The sequence below is a fragment of the Daktulosphaira vitifoliae genome, unplaced genomic scaffold (assembly GCF_025091365.1).
Source record: "Daktulosphaira vitifoliae isolate Bord-2020 unplaced genomic scaffold, ASM2509136v1 Scaffold_1, whole genome shotgun sequence".
NCBI lineage: Eukaryota > Metazoa > Arthropoda > Insecta > Hemiptera > Phylloxeridae > Daktulosphaira > Daktulosphaira vitifoliae.
In genome coordinates this window covers 17,268,767-17,284,287 of record NW_026099572.1, presented here as the reverse complement: position 1 = coordinate 17,284,287, position 15,521 = coordinate 17,268,767, and the positions used below count along the sequence as shown (strand labels likewise).

General features: G+C 31.1%; 2 protein-coding genes across 3 annotated transcripts; both read right to left on the bottom strand.

Moving 5' to 3' along the window:
- Positions 1-998: 998 nt before the first annotated feature.
- Positions 999-4,313, bottom strand: LOC126910472 (uncharacterized). Of its 2 annotated transcripts, none has more exons than XM_050693076.1 (2): positions 2,817-4,313; positions 999-2,505 (listed from the first exon to the last, which is right to left on the bottom strand). In XM_050693076.1, exons 1-2 carry the CDS (start codon positions 3,844-3,846, stop codon positions 2,207-2,209), a joined length of 1,329 nt encoding a protein of 442 aa, XP_050549033.1. In that variant the 5' UTR covers positions 3,847-4,313; the 3' UTR covers positions 999-2,206. The 2 variants fall into 2 exon arrangements, 1 of the variants encoding a protein (XP_050549033.1); XR_007705251.1 differs by lacking the exon at positions 2,817-4,313 and adding an exon at positions 2,719-2,809 and having other exon boundaries at positions 2,391-2,505.
- Positions 4,296-15,520, bottom strand: LOC126905773 (uncharacterized). Its single transcript, XM_050685851.1, has 4 exons — positions 15,474-15,520; positions 7,057-7,400; positions 6,415-6,774; positions 4,296-5,969 (listed from the first exon to the last, which is right to left on the bottom strand). Exons 2-4 carry the CDS (start codon positions 7,219-7,221, stop codon positions 4,296-4,298), a joined length of 2,199 nt encoding a protein of 732 aa, XP_050541808.1. The 5' UTR covers positions 7,222-7,400; positions 15,474-15,520.
- Position 15,521: the final 1 nt, after the last annotated feature.

The following is a 15,521-nucleotide window of genomic DNA, read 5'->3' as shown; positions in this document are numbered from 1 at the left end:
TTATTAATAATATATTATAACTCAAAAACATATTATGAATATCTTTTCAATCATTTTTTTAAATATTTTTACTGAATACAAAACAAAGTATTATTTACAAGACTATATTCAACTAACTTGAGAATAAAATAAGTGCCTCCTTTAAAGTTTTACCTTTATGTTCACTATAATGATACTAAGATAATACATAGCTTAATTATAAACATAATTTTTCTTGCAGATAATTAAATACTTAATTCTTTATTAAAAATCATTATTTTGTACTATAGCAACGTACTTATATAATTGGGTTACAAAATTGATATATAGATTTTCGGTAAATAAGGAAACAGTTTCTGTTGTTCTCATTTTTGTTTTGAATTGTTTGAAACAATTGACATGTTTTCTTACTTTTCAAACATTCTGTATATTTATTAAAGTGAATTACGTGTAGAAATATCATTTGAACATTTTTAAAATTTATTATAGGTTAAAAAACAATACATCAGACATAAAATTGCTAAATTTGAAATAAGGTCTATTTAGTTATTTTTACGTCTATGAAGTTAGCTCCCGAGACTCAGCGCCCAACAACAAACTGATAAGACGGTAACCATAACAGTGTTTATTGGGTTGCCTGACTGTTAGAGTTCAAGGGAAAGAAGTACCAATAATATTAATTTCATCATTATAATTATAAAATGTATATATATTATAATTATTATACAATGAAAAAAAAGGACAGCAAAAATGTATAATTTTAGTTTTAGTTATTATTGAGGTGGGCATGTATTATACGAATGTATAATATATAATAATACTTTTTGATAATAATTGTTTTTTTATTATTCTAATTATTAAATGAAATTATTATGGTAATAATCTCCTAAATTAATTTTTTCTTAACTTCGAAAATTGAAAATGTATAACGAAAATCCTTGTAAAAATAACACAGTCATATATAAAAAATATAATATAAATATATATTCTAAAGTAAACATAAATATATAAGTGCAAAAAATATTTATAACATATACAACAATTTAATACATTATAAAACTATATAAAAATGTATACAATTGAAAGGATCCCATATAACACAACTTCCACTCTAAACAAAATATAACATTTATATAAGAAATATCAATACTCACAAGTATTTATACATTCAAATACACTTAGGATCAATTCCTTAAGTCGTGTCAAGACATTGATCAAAATTTCCTATTAGAAAAAGTATTTATAAAGGATACAAACAATGCAATAACCCTCTCCCAAAGAAACTATCAATATTTCAGAAATATTGAAATCCTATAAACCGATATGTACAAATACACATTGGCATGTATTAATATATGATGTAGAAATCATTATAGGGGGCAATAAACCCATCACTTGTACTCTGCGAAATTAAGTTTTTCTAATAGAAAATTTTACAAACATGTTTACTATATCAATACAAAAAAATTAGTTTGTTTATTGTATAAGTCAATTTTAAACTTAATAATTTATTTAATATTTAGATAAAATTCATAATTCTATATTAAAATATTAGTCATTTATTGAACTTATAAATGTAATATTATTAATTTAAGTAAAAACTATTTATTTAAATACAATATGAAAATATATCTGATGGTTCCCTCCTCTTTTTTCGACTGGGCTTGGGACCAGCTTTGGCAGAGTTACCCCATCAGATAACGAGTATCTAATAAGGACGTCTTTCCCTAAAGACGTGAACGCCTTTCCCTAAAGAGCTTAAGCCTTTCCCTAAAGGCTTTAGCGTGGATTTCTTTTCTGATCAGAAACTCCACTATGTAATGTACTCACCATTGGGCAGTCTACATCATGTTCATTATTAACAAATTAGTGCTTTCCAGTGGCCCGTCTAACTAATGTTTATATGAAAAGGGGGTGTATATCATAAAATTCGCCGAATGAGCATTTTAAATTTTAAGCTGCTTTTTTTTATGTCAATTTTCATTAAAAGAGTCAAAACTTAAAAAATAGAAATGTACAGCAACCATTAAATAGCACCACACAGTCATTTCTAACACTAGTCTTGGAATAGTATATACTATCATAAAAGATCAGATGTTTAATGAGTCGATGGAATTTAGTGAAGATGAAAACGAAAAATAATTATAAGATTAAATTGTAGCACTAATAAGTTAACAACTAACACACACAGATTTCTTTCCCAATCAGAAATTCTGTGACAATATAATTAAATACCATTTGCAGAACAAAGTCCACAGATCCACTTGATATCATTGTCAGGCAATGGATCTTTTTTCGGTAAACAATTGATATGTAACCATCGAGTACAAGACTCACATTGTACCATTTCTCCACTTCTTTTGTCAATCTTTTTGCTTTTCTCGTTAAAACTACCTTCATCAACACCACAGATTAGACAATTGTTTTTCATACACTCCGAATTACTCAAAATCAAATTTTGTAATTTCTTTCTGTAATCATTTGGATTGAATTTGTTCATAATTATTTTATTTGTCATCAATTGATCTGCAAAATATAACATAAAAACGCCACAATTAAAACTATCATTTTGATAGGGTATAGTCACATCATTTATCTCCCACTCTGTAATATTACCAATTACTTGTACTCTATTCCAACTCATTAGCGTTTTTTTCAAACTATTTAAAACTTTAACTTTCATATTAATTTTAGTGATAAGTCTTCATGACCTAATCTAGAAGAATTTAAATAACTTACTTTTTTTTAGTAAAATCTACTAACATCAGTGTCCAATGGCTATTATTTTCTAATAAAGGAATAAGTACTCTAGAAAATTCAATCCAACCCACCCATACCTTCAATTTTACCATTTTCATTTGGAGGTTCAATTCTTTTTCCCAAATTGATCATATAGTACGATATATCTGGACTCATACATCCCAGCATCTGTTGTTTTTGTTTGACCCAAGTTCGTTCACTTCTTTTTAGACAAATCTGTAACAAACACCAAATTTCTTTATTTTCTAACCAAAGTTCATTATTTTCGCCCTTAGTATCTAAATGTTTGAAGTCTTCAGAAGATATTTCAACCGTCTCATTTCCAAAAGACATTCTGGCAACTATGTAATTTTTACACCCTGGATAACCATGCATATAATATAATCCATCTTTAATTAAATTACTTGTACGGTACATCTTATACTTCCCAACTGGTGATTCATCTCCAGATGGCTCCCATACTACAGTATGACCATAGGATATAACAGAAGAATCTTTATTAGTGTCATCGTTTTTATATTTTTCAACTAAATCAAGTGTTTCGTTTATACAATCAACATTTAAAATTTCTATACTACTGTAATGAGCATTACCAATGTCCTCTGAAGGTTCAATATCTTTTTGCACACTTACCTCAGAAACAAACTTTCGATTCAACACTTCATTTGTTTTATCATTTTCACTTATACTTTTAGTATTTTTGAATGTATTCATACTTTTTTGTGGTCTTAAAATAGTTCCCAAGTTAACAAGATTAGAAGGTTTTTTACCTTTTTTAAGCCAGAATTCTTTATCATTCAGGTGCAACTCATCATCATTATTAGCATTATTTTTAGGTCTGATTGCAAGCACATTTTTAGGAATTATCAATCCACAACGGCTCCAAATAGCAGTTACCCGTGCACTGGTTTTTTCTATAAACCTTCCACATTTCATTTTTCTTTGGTTACCTAGAACATGATTTTTAATGATATTAAACCAACTTTCTGCAGTTGCGTTGCTCTGACGTTTTTCCAAGCCAATTTTTGCTGTTATCACTCTACTCCATAGTGGAATGTAGGGTATATTCTCAATGAGAAAATGTAACAAATATGTCTCAGAATACATGTCATTTTTTCCCTGGTCATCAACCGTATTGGATATTTCTATGTAAACAGCATCTAATATTTCTTTGAAATCATAATAGAAAGCAGATTTCTTACACTCAGCATAAAATGGTTTTTCATTTAGAGGGTTTGCCTTTAAAAAGAAAATTAATTTCTGCCCTAGCACTATTACATAAAGGTGTTACATATTTGGAAAGAAGTATTCTGCTTAATAGTCTGAACCAATTTTTTATCTCTTCATAATTATCCATATCAAATACGAGGCCAACACATTTTGATACATAATATGCCTTGCTTTCATCATTAAAAATTGTTTTTGCATGCTTTACAACATTTTTTATGTAATGGTTGCTGCATGTACTTACTACAACATCATTGTCTGGAAATTTTACATTTTTTTTTGTTAAAACTTGATGACACAAATCAAGGTATTCAAAAATATTATTTTTGTTATTCCACGCTTTGGATATTCCANCTATTTTTGTTATTCCACACTTTGGATATTCCATGCATGAAAGCCCAACTGAAGTCTGTAACAACATTCTTGAAAGGGGACCATGAAAGACCAAATTCATTTATAAACTTTTCTTTGAATGAAGTCAGCCAGCTTTCAATAGTTAGCCTATCATGCGTACTACTTATCATTTCTGTTACTGGACAAATATTTTCAATTTTGTCTATCTGAAAAATTGCAGCATAATAATAAATGGTTTCTTTTTTTTCATTAGGTGGCCTAACCAAAGATCCTGTAGCATCTATATGAAGCGTTTTAAATTTTCCACTTTTACTCAATTTTTGTAAAATCAACAAATGATAATCAGAGGTCCATTTCACATTAAATGGATAAGGATTAACAATCATATTTAACCATTTATTTTTTTCTTCCTGCGCCATAAGGACTACATCAAATGAATCATGTTTATCATAATCTGCCTTTAATTGTTGTTCACTACTCAATTTACGTAGTGTCGTTAATGTTTTGACAGACTGCATGTTTCCACTTCGTAAAACTTTAGTGGGCGATGCAGACAAAATACATTCATCTTGATATTTAAATGCAGTTGTATTTTTTAATTTATCACCTATAATTTTTCTTTCGTGTCCTCTTATCTGACAAGTCATGCGATCCTTTGGAGAGTGACTGAAATTTCGACTAGAACTCCATACAACAACTTCTACACCACCATTACTAGGCGTCACAAAAAGCCTCATTACTTTACAATCTGGCATCTTACAATATACATTAATCTTTATTTCACCTTTCTTATTGGCATTGAACTTTTTCTTAATGTACAATATACAAGTATTGTTAATAGATTCCAAGTACTTCCTAAATACCATTGGATAGGTTTTGATATCTAGTTTACCATTTATATAAATTTGTTTCCATTCTTCTGGTGGTATGAAAAAAACTCCTTCTTTAAAATTGCACGCCTCATATTTACTTCTTAAAGACTTGGGCGATACATTTATTGTACCTTTGGGGAGACCAAATTCTTGACATATGTTCAAATTTCTTTCCCTTAATCTTTTCAAAGGACTTTTGACTGGACTTATATCTAGTCCTCTTAGTTCACCTTTATTTCTCAGCAAACTTATCATTTCCGGACGGCTGATAACCTCATCATCGCAAAATAACCTTTTTTGACATTTGTCCTTGCTCAATATATTCTTTCTTGAAGGTGTGACAAAAAAGTCTTTAGTATTGATATTTGATGCTGCAATGAATTTCTCGTTATTCCACAATTGGCTTGTTGGACAGCTGTCCATATTAAATATTTTTTTAGGAGGTGTAATAAATGAATTACTCATTGTTGTATGCGATTCGGTTGGTATTTTCTCAGATGAAGGTATTACGGTAATTTCAGGTTCCTCAACAACTCGAATACAATTTTCATCAACATATTCATAGTCTGGTGTATTTAATACATAATACTCTTCATTATTCATAACATTTTTAGATGAATCATCAATCACGGCATTATTTTGCAAAAGTTTAATACTTAAGTTACTTTCAATACTACAGTTTATTTCTTCCATATTAGTATCAATAAATTCATCATGAACCATATTTGTCACAGACATCACATCCAGATTATCATCATTATTAAGCAAATTGTCATGCTAAAATATAACAAAATTATTATAACTAATTTCGAATTAATGGGTTTGCAAAGATAGCTGATTAAAAAAAAATATTTTTTTGATAGGCCTACCCCTCAATTAATTTTAATTATTTATTAAAATTTAAAAATTAGTCATAATTTAATTTGACCTCGTAAAGCAAAGATATTAATAATTCTTATTTGAAACAAGCACACTCTACAAAATTGTGCATAAAACTAATATTTTTATGAAAATTTTCATATCAATAAGTTGGCAATGGAAGTTATATTACAAATAATATCATAATTTATTTATTTGGATATTTAAATCAAATAAATACTACAAAAGATTTTTTTTTAATGTTATGATTTTTTTAATTGGAATTTTTACAAGTCACATCAAGTTACCATTGAAATATAGAAAAATTAGTATTAATATCATTTTATTATTTATGAATAATTACCTCTTGAATATTAGAATTTTCAATCACACATTTTTCCACCAATTCATTTTTATTTAATTCTTTTATTTCAGTTGCATAATTTGCAATATTATTTTTCAATCCAGTAGTTTTAAATTCATTAATAATTCTAGATATACTTAACCTTACTTTTTCTATGATCAAAGTTTTCTGAATCTTGGACTTTTTATTAAAATTAAAACCTAATTTCTTACAAACTTTTAGAATAATGTCTGAATTCACATCTGTAACATTTACAATTTGATTCAATAAAATACACCTTACTTGATCCATGAAATTTGTTTTTTGCTCCTGGATTCCATTATAAACATTTAAAATATTGCATCTTCCTTCCACTAAAATCTGAAAACAAAATTAATTTACTTCATATAAATTATTTTTCTAACAAATTATAAATAGTTATTAGATAAAAAAAATTATAAATGGAGCTCTCGAATAAATTACATTAGTTAATCATACTAAGAAAAACACGATTAAACCTCTATTCTCTATATACTCATATATATAAATTTAAAATAATATATTTTGTATATATTGATATAAGTCTTAATAAAACAATTGCATAGTTATTATAAAAAAATAATGTAAACCTAGTTCCTTAGTTAAAACATATATTTAACTTACAAGAGCAATTCTTTTGCGTGAAATTGATGATGTATTATTCAAACATGCTTTGGCAGCAGCATAGATAACTTCATCACCAATATTAATATTTTTCCAAAAACATGGATCACATTTATATTTTTTTAAAACTGCTGCCAATTTTTTTAAGTTTATTTTGGGGGCCATTCTTATGGGTCACCTAATTACACCTGAATTCCTAAAAATTTATTGAATTTAATAATAAATAAAATTATATTGTAAAATGATAAAAAATGAAAAATGTATATTTCATATATTGTAATATAGCTTATAACCATAAACCAAAAATACAATTTTTTTTTAAAGCTTTATAGACTTGCAATTATCTGTAAAAAAAAAACAGTATTTAATCAATATTTTTGAAATCTTAAATTTGCTTATACTTTTGTTGTTTGAATTCATCATATTTGATATTTTTAATTTCCTTTAAATATAACATATTAAATAAGCCATTTTCTTTGTTAGTAAATTTTTGATGAGACATGATTTTTAATTGTCATGTTTTGCTATGACAGGCTTATGTTTTGATNTGAGACATGATTTTTAATTGTCATGTTTTGCTATGACAGGCTTATGTTTTGATATTAATTCAACATTTTTACAAGTAAAGAATATTTTAAAATGAAAATTGTGTATAAATTTACCTTATGAATATGTTATTTCATAATTATTACTACTAATATATATTATTACTTAAAAAAAAAATTAATGGAAAAATTATACATTTTTTTAAACTTATCATATATAGAAAGCTGAAGGTCCTTGGACACCTCAAAAATGAAGACAATTATACTTTTTGTTATATACAATATAATTGTTGTATAAATTATTTTTCATGGTGTGGAGAATAATAAATTTAGCCTTTTGAAAATTTTATTCTAGTTACACTTAAGTTTAAATTTCCTTATGAATTATTAAAAATTAGATAATTAAAACCATGACTAGACTTTTATAGAAATATTATACAGATTACAAGAAAACGTGGAACAGTAGAGTCAATTTCTAATAAATATATGGGAGTAAGAGTAAAACTGGTGCAAGTCAATATTAATGATTTTTCAGAAGTCTATTGAAAAATTAGTTAATGTCGTAACACAGGAAAGAGAATGGTGTAGTGAAAGTGTGAATGTGTAACTGTGTGTACGAAGACGAATATGAGGGGGTGGTGCCTGCTGTCTAGGTATTCACGTGCGTGTTGTCGTACAGCAGTCACCGTGCTCGGCTGACACTCCGGGTTAGCTGTGGGTGTCGAAAGGCTGTTGTTATAGGAAGGGAGAATAAGAGTAACACCTAGGTATGAGGTGCAGACGAAGTGCAAGACACAAATACTCTGAAATGTCGAGGAAAAGAGTATATAGGTTAGAAAAGGAATAAACAAAGACTTTACTTTAAACAGTAAGCCGGACAGCGACAACCGAGTACTGAGACTGATGAATGACACAAGGCACTGGAGTCGACTGACCACGATGGTCAGGTCTATTGGGTTTTTATAATAATTACACCTATTGCCGATTTGGCAATAAATATTATTTGTTAATTCACCAGTCTCAGGCAGCGGATGTGCTGTCTGTATTTTATTAAAATAATTCTCACGATTATGAAAACGTGACACCATCACATCCACCCATGTCTTTTTGGTGCCACGTCCCCGTGGTAATGAACAATTAAAATGAACAAATAAATGAATATTTTATGAGAACAAAATAATTTAACTTAACTAATTTAGTTTACATTTTTTTTTTTTTTATATATATATTTTTTGATCCGCCTACTTTCCTACATTTGGTGTATGATTTGGTTGTGGAACGATATTGTTCTTTTTGCTTTTCTTTTGTAGTCCTTGATGTTTTGATTAATGATCAGGCTGTATAGATTGTTTTTAATCTTGCTTTGTTTTCAGGGGGGATTTGCTTGGAATAAAGCTTGTTGGGTAGTAGGAAGTTTTTGCAGGGCTTGAAGTTTTATTATGTTACTTCTGATTTCGGTTCAATAATATTGTTTAATGACTTCTGACCAATCATATTTGACGTAACTTTGTAAATATAATCGTCGGGCTTTTTATTTCTTCCGCTTGAATCAGTTGTGTGAATGCTATCGCTGTTATGCCCATGCACAATAGTCTCAACGCTGTGGTTTTTATCATCATTGTCTCTATTGTAGTACGGTTTTAGTCGTCTAATGTGTATGGTATCCTTCACGACATTTTTATTTAGGATTAGTTCTACTTCATAATTTACGTCATTTATTTTATTAATTATTTTAAATGGACCACGATATTGGTGGCCTAATTTTGCACATTGGTTTTTTATTATAAAAGGAAATTTGACTAAGACTAATTGACCTGGTTTGTATTCTAAGTGTTTGTGTGATAAATCATAGTTGATTTTCTGCGTTTTTTGAGCTTTTGCTATTATGTCTGGTAGTTTCATTCTAACATTATGTAAGTCTTCCAGCGCTTTCTTTAGGTCATGTGATAGAGGCTGAGGGATTATTTTGTTGTCTATAGGCTGTGCAGCATGAAATCCATGCATTAGATAGAATGGCGAAAATCCAGTTGTAGACTGCGGTGTAGTGTTGTAGCTAAAAGTGACAGCTGGTAAATAGTGTGACCATCTATTCTGATTGTTGTCTTGCATATAATGTCGTAAAGCTGTACATAGCGTCTCATTTGTTCGTTCTACAAATCCTTGAGATTGAGGCGAGTAGGCTGAGCTGAACTTCTGTTTGATGCCTAAGTTGTCACAAACTTGTGCCAGTTCCTTATTTTTAAAGTGAGTTCCCCGGTCACTTGTTATAGATCGAGGGCAGCCCCATTTGAAAATTAATTCGAAAAGGAATTTTATGACAGACTCGCTGTCTGCAGAGCGAACTGCTTTGGTGAAAATATACTTGGTCGTGTTGCAAGCTGCTACTATTACGTGTTTCTTTCCATTACTATTGCATAGTGGCCCGAGAAAGTCAATAGTTACTCTAGATAACGGAGTTCCATCTATGACTGGGATAGGCTGTAATAATCCTGTAGGTTTCCCTGTGGCTCTCTTGTTGATTTGACATGAATGGCATGATTTGATATAGGCTGCCGTGTCTTTCGAAAGAGAAGGCCAATAATATTTTTGCTGTAGCTTATGTATAGTCCGTGATATACCTGCGTGTCCTGACGTTGGACTTTCGTGGTATGCTTTTAATATTCTAGTAGTAACTTCTTTGGGTACTACCAGTAAGTTATAGTTGCCTATATTTTGATTATATGATTTGAAGTATAATACGTTACATATTATGGTGAATTTCCGTGATAGTCTATTTGTTTTCTTATCTGATTCTTTGCCTTCTAAAGCGTTTCGAATTGATAAGCAAAAAGGGTCTTTTTGTTGCTTTTCTGCAATAGAAAATTCTTTCTCTTCTGTGGCTGATAACTCTTGAATGTTGCCAATACATTGAACTTGAACATTCGGTTCGTGACCACTCTCATATCCGAATATTGCTGAGTCTATTATGTGTTCTAAAGAGTATCTGGATAGTGCATCCGCCACTACATTATCTCGCCCTCTAGTAAATACTATTTTGAAGTCGTAATCCCAAAGTTTGATAATTAAGCGAGATATGCGGGCTGACGGATTTTTTAAGCTGCGGTAATATTTTAAGCTAATGTTATCACTATATACCGTAAAATGTCTGGCGTAAAGGTACTCTCTGAAGAATTCGATAGCAAAGGTCAGACCTAGAAGTTCTAACGTAGTAGAGCTGTAGGTTTTTTCTGATTCTAACAGCTTCCGAGAGGCATAACCTATGACTCTTGAAATGTTGTTTTCGTCTGTCTGTTCTAGTACTCCACCTAGCCCTCGAATACTTGCGTCAACGGTCAAGCTCGTTGGTCTATCATCGTTAAAGTGTGCTAGAATAGGTTTTGATGTTAATAAGGTTTTCAGTTGTCCAAACGCTTCAGTATGTTCTTGTTGCCAGTTAATTTTCTCGTATTTTTTTGTTTTTGTTAACTCTGTAAGGCAATTAGCGATCTGTGCGAACGATTTTATATGTCTACGGTAAAATGAACAAAGTCCTAAAAAGCTTCTAACGTCTTTAACCGTTTTGGGGCGGGGAAAGTCCGTTATGGCTCTTATGTTGCGGTCCAACGGTGTTATGCCGTCGCGTGTTATCCGAAAGCCTAATAGGTCTATTTTATCAGAGAATAAAATACATTTACTTGTTTTTATTTTGAGTCCGATTTTGTCAAGAATTTTAAATACTTTTTCGAGATTTTCCAAGGCTTCTGGAAAACTCTTTCCGAAGCATGCTAGGTCATCTATATAGATCACAAGTGATTTATATAACAGTTCTGAGAAAGCATTGTTGACTATTCTGCTGAATATTGCTGATGAGTTGCGAAAACCCATTGGTAATCGGCAAAACGTCATTAAGCCACACGCACTGGTGAATGAAAGTAAATGTTGACACTCTTCTTTAATAGGAATTTGAAAAAAACTATTATTAAGATCTAGACTTGAGAAGAATTGTGAGTTTTCTAGTGCTCTGAACAAATCTTGAGATCGTGGAAGTGGATAGTTGTCAGGTTCAACTCTTTCGTTTAAGTCCTTGTAGTCTATTACTAGACGATGTTGATCTTTTTCTTTCTTTTTGACGAGAAAAGCGTTTGCTGCATATTTTGACATGGCGTGTTTAATTATTCCTACGTCAAGTAATTTATCTAATTCTTTTTTCAAAATGTCTCTTTGAGCAGGGGATACTCTATGTGGAGCATTAAATTTTGGTTCTTTTACGTTTTCCTTTAGTTTTATTTCACATGGCGGTACTTTTGCTGGCTCTAATCTAGATGCGTCCGTAGAAAATACGTGTAAGTATTTTTTCACTAGGTCAACTACTTTAGCGTGTTGTTCTTGGGATAAATGTGATGATATCTTAATAGGCGTGTTGTCATTGTCGGTTAATTGCTCTTTAATTGTTTCGTTATGCATAGCTGTGTGAACAGTTGACAATGATGTTGCTTTGTCCTGTATCATCGTTTCTGTATTTGGGTGGCCGTGGCTCGTGGCGTTAGCTACTCCGATTTCATTGATAATTGCATTATCGTTTTTTATGCACTGTTTACTATGCTCCACGTGGAGCTGTACTGACTGAATAATTTTTTTTAATGGTAGAAATTCGTTTATCTCTACTATATGCTGCGGTATGTACTTTGATGTTTTTGTAGTCGGCTTGCCGGGCCGCCAATGAGTACCATTATTTACATGATATAGTACCGCAAAATTTCGATCACCCGTTCCGTACATTACTCCGTATTTATGTTTTTCAGAATAAATGTACGTGTCCATTGAATAGTGATTTAATATGCTGGCAATTTCTTCATCTGAAAACCAATAGCCTGGGACGTCTTTTATTTTTAATAACACCAATAAATCACAAAGTGTGATTTTCTTTTGTTTAGATGAGCTAATTGCATTGCAAATTGCATGCAATGCGCAATTGTTGTCTTCCGCAACATTTTCGCCCATTTGATATTTTTCGAAGACCTCTCGTAGTTTTGCTAAACGTGTGTTGTCAGCAAATTTATTCTGTGCGGCTATTTGTGTTGTGAGTGTAGAAATAACGTTCTTACTGTTCACGTTATTTGTATTGTTTTTTTTTATTGCGACTTGGTCGGCGTTGTATATTTTCGTAGTTATAATATTTTTTATAATCATCAAATTTGAATTAAAGTTAATATGAGCCTTATTATTGAATAGAAATCTGTTTCCCAATATGAGCGAACTTATTAAGTTATTTACAACATAGACGTCTACATCAAACTGCTCGTTCTCAATGACGATTTGAATAATAGTTTTTCCTATTAAATCCAAGGGCTTGTTATCTGCTCCGGTTATTAGCATATTTTCAACCTTTTTAATGTTGTATTCTTTAGCTAATTCCGCGTTTAATATATTTAGATTTGCCCCGGTATCTATAGTGACTGTTATTTCTGCTTGGTTTAATGTGGCTATGATGTACAATGCTTTTGCGCTAGAATATTGACTTGTCGATTGTACGTACTCAATTTTATTGCTTCTATTAACTTTATTTATAATATTTTTTGATTGATGAGATTCTATTTTTGATTTTGCTAAGGTTAAAGGTGAACGTATGTCCTTAGCGTGAGCGTTTAACCTAAAAGCTAGTTTTTTGAGTTGCAATTTTTTGCTGTGTGATTTTGGCTCTGGCATAATTGACACTTTGTGTCATCTGCTTCCTTTTTTCTGGATCTGCAGACATTTGCTTCGTGGCCGTATTTTTCACAAATTTGGCATTGAACTATTAATTTTTTGTTACGGAAACAATTCTCAGTAATGTGGTTAGTCCTGTGGCAAATATCACATTTTCTGTTTTTGCCGGACGTGTTACCATTAAATTTTTTTACTGTATTAGTCCGTAATTTCTGAAAATCTAAAAGTTCTTTGACTTGCCTTTTTAATTGCTCTAGCTCATTTTCTTGTTTTTTGTTTGACATGTGTTGGATTTGTTCCTTAAGAATGTCTGTTCTAATTTCTGAACTAGACTTACTTCTATCGCCTTCTATGAGAAATTCTGTAGTCTCCCATTTTCTTATGTTCTTTTTTAGACTGTCTAAGGTGTCATTTTCCAACATCGAAACCATTCTTAAAATGTCGGGGCGTAATCCCTTCATAATAAGATGTACTTTTTCTTTTTGTGACATGTCTTTATTTATACGTAAGCATAAAGCTTCCGCTTCATTTAAATAAGAGCTTACAGATTCGTCCGGGTGTTGATGGCGTTTTTGTAATATCATTCTTATCATGTCTGTTTGAGCTGTTGGCTCAAATTCTAACCTTATTTTATACTCTAGATCTTCCCACTTGATTTGGCCGACAGTGTTTTCTTCTAGATTTTCATAGAAATGTAAAGCCGTACCTTCTAAGAAAGCTGGTAAAAACTGAACTTTTTCTTCGTCGTTCCATTCATTTATAATGCTGGCCCTCTTGTATCGCTTAAGAAACAGGTCTACACTTTCGTGGACTTCTCCTCTAAACTGGCCTGGCTTGAAGAATGGCTTTCTACGGTTCTTGATGTCATTATTAGCCATGTTTTTGGTATGTGGTACTGTAAAAGATTCGTTAAGATCTACAACGAAATCTTCCGGAAGCCACTGACCTTTGATGTACCTAACCAAGCGGTCTCTCTTTTGTTCTAAAGTGCCGGCAGTGGTTAGTTTTCTCTTGATTAACTCAGATATGGCTTCGTTAGAATTTAGCTTGTGTGCCCAACCTATTTTGTAAGATGAGCGTTCGTTTTCTTCTGACGGTGTAGGATTAAGTTCGATAAGTGATTTTGAATATTCTTCTTTGGCCATCAAGTGTTGGATGAGTTGGTTTAATAATTATTTTTTTCTTATACTATAACAACAACCCTAACGTAATATATACGTTACCTTTGTTGGGCGCCACTCTGTCGTAACACAGGAAAGAGAATGGTGTAGTGAAAGTGTGAATGTGTAACTGTGTGTACGAAGACGAATATGAGGGGGTGGTGCCTGCTGTCTAGGTATTCACGTGCGTGTTGTCGTACAGCAGTCACCGTGCTCGGCTGACACTCCGGGTTAGCTGTGGGTGTCGAAAGGCTGTTGTTATAGGAAGGGAGAATAAGAGTAACACCTAGGTATGAGGTGCAGACGAAGTGCAAGACACAAGTACTCTGAAATGTCGAGGAAAAGAGTATATAGGTTAGAAGAGGAATAAACAAAGACTTTACTTTAAACAGTAAGCCGGACAGCGACAACCGAGTACTGAGACTGATGAATGACACAAGGCACTGGAGTCGACTGACCACGATGGTCAGGTCTATTGGGTTTTTATAATAATTATACTTATTGCCGATTTGGCAATAAATATTATTTGTTAATTCATCAGTCTCAGGCAGCGGATGTGCTGTCTGTATTTTATTAAAATAATTCTCACGATTATGAAAACGTGACACCATCACATTAATATATTATTTAGTATTTAAATATCAAACTCTTGTTATCCAAAAATTAAATTTCATAATGTCGAGAGATGTCCAGCGAGAGCTGGATCGAAATATACCTAATATCAATAGTACTTTTCACATATTAAAATGAAAAGTATTTTCTCAAATTATTATCAAAGTTTCACATGATATCGAACAATTTATTTGTTGGGTTTTACGTGAGTTCAGACTACTTATTTTCAAGTATGGCCAATATAAAGGGATTGACTAGAATTTATATTTAAATATTAACATATACAGAATACAATTTAATTTTCAGAAAAGAAAGTTTAATTAATTAAAAATCAATTAAAAGGAAAATATCGATGATTTCAAACAAAGTTAAAAATAATTGAAATGTAATTAAAATTGGCAGGATAAATACTTACGTGCTCCGACAAGATTACAAGACGTAGAAATGAATGGAAAAATATGTT